General features: G+C 34.8%; 1 protein-coding gene across 6 annotated transcripts; it reads right to left on the reverse strand.

Annotated features, from left to right (window-relative positions):
- Positions 1–3,272: 3,272 nt before the first annotated feature.
- On the reverse strand, positions 3,273–8,157 carry LOC145030605 (uncharacterized). 6 transcript variants are annotated; one of them, XR_013676665.1, is made up of 5 exons: positions 8,054–8,118; positions 7,674–7,935; positions 7,325–7,405; positions 5,130–5,756; positions 3,273–5,055 (listed from the first exon to the last, which is right to left on the reverse strand). XR_013676665.1 is itself a non-coding variant. In XM_078978979.1 (5 exons), exons 1-4 carry the CDS (start codon positions 8,099–8,101, stop codon positions 5,580–5,582), a joined length of 543 nt encoding a protein of 180 aa, XP_078835105.1. In that variant the 5' UTR covers positions 8,102–8,157; the 3' UTR covers positions 3,273–5,055; positions 5,130–5,579. The 6 variants fall into 6 exon arrangements, 1 of the variants encoding a protein (XP_078835105.1); XR_013676663.1 differs by having other exon boundaries at positions 5,130–6,070; XM_078978979.1 differs by lacking the exon at positions 7,674–7,935 and adding an exon at positions 5,834–6,070 and having other exon boundaries at positions 8,054–8,157.
- Between the last annotated feature and the right edge of the window lie 732 nt (positions 8,158–8,889).

Consider the following 8,889-nt stretch of genomic DNA (forward strand, 5'->3'; position numbering starts at 1 on the left):
TGTCGCGAAACTTCGACGGACCATAACTTCTTCGTTATAACTCGGATTTTGGTGTTCTTTATATGTACGGAACCCTTGTAACATATATTATAGCTTGGTTAAGATTACTCCTTCTAACTAATCTACCATCAAAAACTCATTTTTGATGCTCATTGTCTCTAAATTGACTAGCCCGAATATGCGGGCGTTACATAAATCTAATTCTACAACTATTGGCTAGATTACAACTCATCATTGCCAAGGTATAAACCATACATGAACCTAGAATTTGAATCACCTATTTCCACCATTTTTTGATGAACTGCAATCATTTAAGGATAAATTAGCAATCGCATGGTGTTCTAGAGTGTAATTCAAACATCCAAAACCCAGTTAAACCAATATCTAGAGAATTTCCACCATTAATGGAGCTTGAAGCTCAAAATATCAACCAAAGCTTCATCAAAAACAAATTGGATGTGATTATATTGGGAGTTCTAATATCAAAACCATCAATGAATTCAACATCTATCAATAATCTAATTACCATTTTCAGATGTTGGGCTCAACCCAAACCCTAGGTTTGATTTCTAGAGAAATTGGAGAAGGTTATACCTCAATTCACTAATGAACATGTTTTACTTTGAATGTGAACTCCTTCTCTTCAATTACAAGCCCTAGATCTCTATCAAATAAAGGAGAAGACCGAATAACTAGCTTTTAGTTTTCAATATTTAGCATATTTTGTCATACACTTTCATATATCTCATATATGACACCATTTGACTAAATATTTTAAATGAACTTCGATCAGTTATTTACTTATACCACTAAAACACGTTTGTTTTTTCATAAAGACCATGACTAGTCAACACTTGGTAAAATAGTTTCCAAGTTAGAAAAACTAGTCCCTCTACTTTAAACTATAACTCGACTAGTATAAAGGTCATCTTGTGGCTCATGGATTTTCTCAGCCTTCACTTCGATGACACCTTTAGTATTCTTGTCGAACATATGGTAATTGCCACCATCCTAAGCGTTATGATATCTAAAAATTAGCCCATCAACCAGTTAGGTGTCAAAAATGCTTTGTTGCATGGTGATTTGTTTGAGGAAGTTTCCATGAAACAACCTCTTGGATATGTTCATCATACTCTTTTGAATCGTATATGTCTCCACGAAAGGCTATATATGGCTTTAAGAAGGCACCCCGTTCTTGCTACCAAAGTTTTGTTATCTTCATCATCTCTTTTGGTTTTAGAAACAATCGTTCTGATTGTTCTCTTTCCGCTTATCACTCCGGCTCTAGGCATATCTGACTGTTCTATTTCCGCTTATCACTTCCGCTCTAGGCATATCTATCTTCTCCTCTATGTTGATGATATCATCCTCACTACCTCCTCATCCCCCTCTTTCATCTCCCGTGTCATTACTCGCTTATCTTCAGTTCCCCTAACATGTTTAGGCTCTATTTCATTCTTTCTTGGAATTGTTGCCTCACAGACTGATAATATATATATATATATATATATATATATATATATATATATATATATATATATATATTATCTCAAACGTTCTTTGCCAAGAAAATTATTTCTCGTGCTCACATGTTCTTATGCAATCCGTGTCTTACTCCTTCAGACAGTTCCCAAAGGTCCTTATGTTGCTTATCTCACACCTTACCAAAGCTATGAAGGTGTTTTGTAGTATCTAAGTTTCACTCATCTTGATATTCCTTATAATGTTTAACAAATTTGCTTATATATATGCATGATCCACATGAACCTCGTCTTCTTAGATCTCAAGCGGATCCTTCGGTACATATGATGTTGATTGGGCTGATCGTCCTCACAATTGTATGTTCACCTCTAGGTTATGTGTTTATCTTGGCAATAATCTCATATCGTGGTCTTCCAAATGTCAGCATGTTGTCTCTTGATCCTCTGCTAAGCTGAGTACCGCTGGTGGCCAATGTGGTTACCGAATCTGCTTGGCTTCACAATCTCCTTCTTGAGTTATCTTGTCCATTATAAAGCAATGGTTGTGTTTTACAACAATATGAGTGCCATGTATTTAGTTTCTAACCTTATACACCATCAAAGTACCAAGCATGTTAAAATAGATTTACATTTTGTTTGGGAATGTGTTGCCATTGGACATATGCATGTTTTGCATGTGCTATCAACTCACCGGTTTGTGGATATATTCACAAAGGATCTTCATACCTGATTGCTTTTAAATTTTCAGCTTTAAACATTTGTAAACTCCATGTGCAAAATGAAGGTATGTGTTAAATCATGTCATTTATGACCTTTTGTGTAGTATAGGGACCCCTTTTGTAACTTTTTATACTACATATATCATGCCATACAAGTGTACAACTCCCTCACTAAGGAGGCTTTTTCCACATTTAATATTTGTTACTGGCTACTAATAACAAGTCATAGTATGGTGTCATATGATTAAAACAACCATAATCAACCATCAATCTGTTACCCGATGATGATGAGAAGTCATGAGCACTCATTGAACGTGTCGTGAGTTGTTGGATTGATTCTTGATTTCTTTGTAAAAATTTCATTGGGTTGGAAGTGTTTGTCACATCAAAAATGGGTGGCATGCACTTGCCATTAAAAGTCTTAGAGGAGTTGTATTAACTCTTGATTTATTCGAAGTAATTCCATAAGATTGGAGGTGTTTGGCGCATTAACAAACAGACGTGGGACGTGTTTGAAATGATATGCTCATGATGTAATTTTAATGAAAAATTGTACTAGATGAAACGTTGATACGGTGGAGCGATATGTAGAATTGATTGATCTCTGATTGTATTAAATTGAAGAAGAAAGCATATACATCCCATGACAAGATACAATAATATAAACCTAATTAATTATGAATAAATATAGAAGCTACCAATACTTATGGATAGATGCCAAAGTAACCCTGAAGTATATGGAATTGCTGAAATGTATACTAACAGAATGGAGGACAGAAGAAAGAGGTACTACATGAGAGTAAGGCTCTGTGTCATATATCCTGCCAATTTATTTATCTCAGACTGAAAATTAAAAACAAAATTATAATATTCACAGTATACCTTTCCCTTTTTACTTCTTGCCAAACTAATCCTTAAATATGAAGTTGTATATTGTGAAAATGATAATGTATTTGATGTGAAGTTTCAGTCTCTATAACAGGGTAATTTCATTTAAGGCCAGAGGAAACTGATTGTTTCATGTGTAGTCAGACTATTCATAGATGAAATGATCAAGAAAATTCAAGGCAAGGAGAAATCGATGGGCCCAACTTCTATTTCATAGGAAAAATACAATATGAAAGAAATAAAACCTTGAAACTAATTGATGAAATCATAAGAAAGTTTCTGCTTATTTCTAGTTGATGGTAATACACACCTCCTCCAGTGCCCCATCCTTACCACACCAGCCTCAGGGGTCTGAAAATTTGTTATTTCAAAAGTCACGAAAGGGTTGCATTTCAGGGAATATTTCCCTGAAACATCATAGAAGATAACCTCATGAACAGTAAAAAAAAAACATGTCCCCTTATGTGTGGCAATATGTTACGTCTAAATATGTCTGACCAAGAGCCTCTTGCTAGAAAATTTAAGTACAAATTACATAACTTTTTGCAAAACTTTACCAAGAAATTATAGTGGTGTTTTCTTTGTTACCAGAAAAACATACAACTTACATACTAATGGAGATCTCATCTTTTTGTATATATATAGTGATCAGTTCCCTTCAAGACAAAATCAAGAATCTACTTTAGGATTTTTGGTTACTGACACTTTTCTTATTTGAATTTCTTTTAAGGATCCAGTTGGGTTATGACTGCCACCGGTATGTTTTGCCTTTTGGTTCGTTAGTTAACATTTTACTTTTTCTTTATGCTTCTTTCTTCCTCCATGGTATGCTTATAAAATGTTTGTTGGACATCAACTTTGGTATTAAATATACCATGGTCTCCTACTCCTCCATCAACATCAAACTTGTAGCTTGCTTTCTTATCTTTTTATCTTATTTTCGTTTTACAGGTTTGAACATGCTTGAACATCAGATGAAATTTCAGGTGATACCAAATGATGTTAAAAGGACATGGAATGAGCACGTCCTACAAGTATTGGTTCCCACCAGCCTTATTTTGCAGATCATCTTAAGTATTTTAGGAAACCTTCGGAAATACAATCCAAAGACTATAATCAGAATCACTCTTTGGTGTGTTTACTTTTTGGCTTACGCCATTGTCCCAGTGGCCCTTAGTATTACTGCCCAAAGTGCCTTGGAATCATGCAACAAATCTCATCCTGCTTCAAAACATCACAGATCCAACACACGTGAGCTCATGGGTTTTTGGGCACAGTTTCTCTTTCTTCACCTTGGTGGTGCAGACACCATTACTGCTTACTCCTTGGAAGACAACGATCTTTGGTTAAGACATTTGGTTTTTCTTCTGTTCCAATCAGGAGTAGCTTTATATATCCTTTTGTTGTCTTGGCCAGGTTGTTCTCATCTCCCCCTGCTAAGCATACTGGTTTATGCATCCGGTTGCATCAAGTGTTTTGAACGTGTTCAGGCTCTAAGGTTAGCAAACACTGAGCATCTCAGAGAGACAATGCTTGGTCCTGCTGACCCGGGTCCTGATTATGTCAAATTCCTGGAGGAATTTCTGTTGAAAAAGTCACAGGGTTTCATTGTGAAGGTTGAGGAGGTTTTGGAGAATGCTCTTCCAACTATTCGTGCATATTCCCAAACTGGGCGTGAAGAAATATTCGAAGCATACAATCTATTCCAAACATTCAAGCGTCTTTTTGTTGGTCTTATACTCACATACGAAGATAGGGATAGAAGCACATCGTATTTTCAGCATCTTGATTCAGCTTGTGAAGTTTTCCGTGCTGTGGAGATTGAACTTGGATTTGTATATGATATGCTTTACACAAAGGCAAGTGTGCTTTATACAAATAAGGGCCTCATACTTCGTGCTATTGGTGTTCTTCTCCTTCTCTTAGTACTTGTTGGCTTCCATTTTCACAGTGATACGGACCATTACCTAGTCATTGACATTGTCATTAGTTATTTAGTAATTGCAGCAGAATTTTCAAAAGAAATCTTTTCCTATATTACCATGTTCCATTCAGATTGGGCTGATATCTGGTTTAAACAGCAGAACCATACTCACGACAACCTTATATTTTCATTCTTGAAGCAACCGAGTAAACAAAGGTGGTCCAACTCCATTGGACAGTCAAACCTACTAAGTGTCGCACTCAAGGAGAACCCTACTTGTTTTTTAAATCAGAAATTGTTCGGGGTACATAAGTTTCTGAAGAAGCAAAGATACGAGACATATATCGAGGTTTCTCCCAATCTGAAGGATATGATTTACAGTCAGTTTCTTGAGTTTGTGGAGCGTAGTTCTGATCCAAAAGGATTATGCATTCACAAAGGAAGCTATTGTCTCGAAGAGAATGGGATGAGAACTCTTTTGTGGAGCATCAATGAAGTGGAATTCGATCAGAGCATTCTTATCTGGCACATCGCTACTGCTCTTTGTTACTACTCTGAGAGTAGTGATCAATTAGAAATCAACCGCATAGAAAGTAAGAACATGTCTGAGTATCTGGTGAATCTTTTAATTTCAAACCCTGAAATTCTGCCAATAGGTATCGGCATGATCAGGTATCGTGACACATGTGCTGAAGCCATTCGTTTCTTCAAAATGAAAAGCCCTATTACCGAAATATCTGATGCCTGCAGAAAATTACTTGAAGTTAGTTGTGAGGAATTGTTGCCTAGTATAGTGAAAGGGGATCAATCCAAATCTGTACTCTTTGATGGTTGTAGACTTGCATTAGCTTTGAGAAAGATGAAAAACAGGGAGATAATGTGGAAAGTGATGAGTCAAGTATGGATTGAGATTCTGGCGTATGCAGCTGCTCATTGCAGAGTGTTCCACCATTCACAGCAGCTTGGGAGAGGGGGAGAATTTCTGACTCATGTTTGGCTTTTGATGGCACACTTAGGAATGACAGAGCATTTCCAGGTAACTCATGGCCATGCAAGAGCTAGGTTCAATGTTTCATAGGCATAACTTGGGATTAGCATTTCATTTGCTTTAATACTTATGTAGATTAACAATTCTATTTGTTTGTTTTCTATTTTTGTAAATGAAAAAGTTGTGCCTTTCTGGCTATGTTGGCACACATTCACTGTTTGTACATTAATTATCCCATTTTCATATTTTTTTGTTCAAAATTTTCTTGTATAATAATAATGTTCTTTCAGAAATTTTTACTCTTGGGTTTCTAAATATGTCTTGCGTAAGTGAAAAAGTCATGAATGTGTAATGTTATAGTGGGTGATACTGATTCAATCTTTTCAAAGTTATATCTAGGAATATAGTTAATGTACAACACCTTTCCAATTTCATTTTTACAAAGAGACTGTTTTACTACTCAAGGAGAGAGCAATTTCACACATAATTAGTTGTAACAATGTAAGTAAGTGAGGTGAAAATCTAACACCTAATATTAGAGCCCACACTAGGTGGACCTTCATCGGGTGTGTGTAGTGTGTGCTCTATTGCTCTAGAGACCATCTTTCAGATACTGACCAACCTCAATACTACTCTACTATGTTAGTTACTACTTAGGGAAAATGAATTAAAAGCCCAATTAAGTTTCCAAACCATTCAAACAACCTCAATCATGTTTTGTATTCAAAAAACCCCAACGAACTTAACTTTTTGTCTAAAAAGTCCAACAAAGTTCCAAACCGTTCAAAAAATCCCAATTTTGTTTTGTTTAAATTCGTTGGATTATTTTTGAACAGTCAAAACATGATTGGAGTTTTTTAAACGTTTTGGAAACTTCGTTGGTCTAACAAGTCATTTTCCCCATACGGTAATAAGCTATGCCATATGTTTCTCTTATTTGACTTTCAGGAAAGTGTAACTTAGTTAAGTTTTTTAGACAAAAGGTTAAGTTTGTTGGGTTTTTTTGAACAGACAAAACATGATTGAGTTTCTTTTGAACGGTTTAGAAACTTCATTGGGCTCGTAAGTCATTTTCCCTACTACTTATGATCAACATGATTGTCTTATCGTTCCATTTTTTACGACTTGTAAGTTGTAACACACTTGATATATTGTTGAAAACATGCATCAAATTTTGTGTGATCAACCATTGAAATATTTGGTGGGACAGGTGTAAGGTAAAAAGGGTTGTTGAATTAGAAGTTGGATGCAGAGTATATGTTTATGGATTTTCAAGCTTCTTAATTAAAAATTTTAAAAGCTTGTAAAAGTGCACTTAACTTACTGTTTGAGGTCTAAATTGCATAACATGTTCGATTAGCTCCAGACCTCCAGTATATATTGTATCGGTCCATTGAGTTGCCATCTGGACAAAATAAAACCTGAGTCATGTTTCAAGAGTCACAGAAATTAACCAGTACTTGTAAAATTAAGAATAATGTCTTTTGGGCTTTTCTACTCAGTTCTTTAAAAGCCACAGGCTCTTGATGCACTAGGGTCACAATTTTACTACAAGTAAACAATGAAGAGAACAAAAGAAAGGGAACTTGTGGTGGATGCAAGTAAAAAACAACTCTAAACCTATTCTGAAAATAAGTAACTGAAACGAAACACAGAGTGACTTGAAATCAAACCTGAAGATTGAATTTTGTTTGGATCAAAAGTAGTTGGCTATCATGCTTATACTCAACATTAAGACCAGACTAACAGGTGTATCGTGATATAGAGCAGTGGGTGATTGATGCCTTAAAACGCTTAAACTAAACCAGATGGGTTCGAGAAAATTATATCGATTATTTTTTTGCTCTCGGTCTGCCTAAACAAGCAGATAACCGAAATTCCGCACATGGGGGGATACCGGGATGCTACTATTCATGAACGCCGGAAAGCTGAAGTCTACCATTTAGACAAGAAAAACGGTAAAAAAAAACTAGAAAACGGGTGAACAGAAACACTGAAGCATGAGCTTACAAACCGAAGGTAGCACAGTGTAGATAAAGAGTTGATAACTCACAGTTATGCAGAGGCAATCTCTGGATGAACCATGGGAAGCTGAAACCATGAATTATGAACGTTCGTTTATACTTCAAGATGATAACATCTACAACTGTATTATATAGAAAACAACGAAAAATCAAGCGTTTTTGTCTTTATGCATATAATACCAAGTCGTGGTTGACCCAAGTCAAGTTTATCATTGCTAATAGTCTTTTGAAGCTTTCCGTTTGCTTTCATCCACCAGGAAAGCGACTTAGGTTTTTGCCATTGCACTTGTGTTGAAAAGAATGTGGGTTGTTTGGGGTCGTTGTGAATTATTATATTTAAAATAGGTGAATTTATTCTTGCATTCGGTTATTAAATATAAAGTAAATTGTAAAATTGGTTTATGTGGTTTATCAAAAAGTAAAGTAAATTTTAAGTTCATTTTTTTTTTTATCGCATAGTGAGTCCAAAATTGAAAGTTCTATGTAGATTTAATCTCCTGGCGTTAATTGTTGTTATTTTTCTCGAGTTAAATTTGTCATATGTTCTTCATTTGAGGTTATATTTGTTATTTTTTGAGTTTTTAACCAAAATGGGTTTATTAAAAAAAATATTTACCAATCTAGTATAGTTTGAAAAATATTTATCAAGCTAGTGTTTTTCTTTATTTTTTCTTTCAATATTTCTTATTGTTTTTCTATTTTCAGTTTTTATTTCAGTTTTTTTACTATTTATTGTTAAATGTATATTAAATAAAAATAAAACAAAAAATAAAAAAAAGCTGTAACAAAAAAAATAAAATAATAAACTGATATTTAAAAACAATAAATAGTAAAAAAACTGAAATAAAAAAAGTAAAAAGGCCGA

The sequence above is a fragment of the Lactuca saligna genome, chromosome 2 (assembly GCF_052625555.1).
Source record: "Lactuca saligna cultivar CGN05327 chromosome 2, ASM5262555v1, whole genome shotgun sequence".
Lineage (NCBI taxonomy): Eukaryota > Viridiplantae > Streptophyta > Magnoliopsida > Asterales > Asteraceae > Lactuca > Lactuca saligna.

What these genes read in the sequence shown, in the direction of transcription:
- LOC145030605 (XM_078978979.1), bottom strand. Translation starts at nt 8,101, where the DNA reads ATGGTTTCAGCTTCCCATGGTTCATCCAGAGATTGCCTCTGCATAACT. An exon ending in GAGATTGCCTCTGCATAACT is followed by an intron (nt 7,406 to 8,053) that starts GTGAGTTATCAA and finishes TATTTTGTCCAG; the next exon opens with ATGGCAACTCAATGGACCGA. An exon ending in TGCAATTTAGACCTCAAACA is followed by an intron (nt 6,071 to 7,324) that starts GTAAGTTAAGTG and finishes CATTGAACCTAG; the next exon opens with CTCTTGCATGGCCATGAGTT.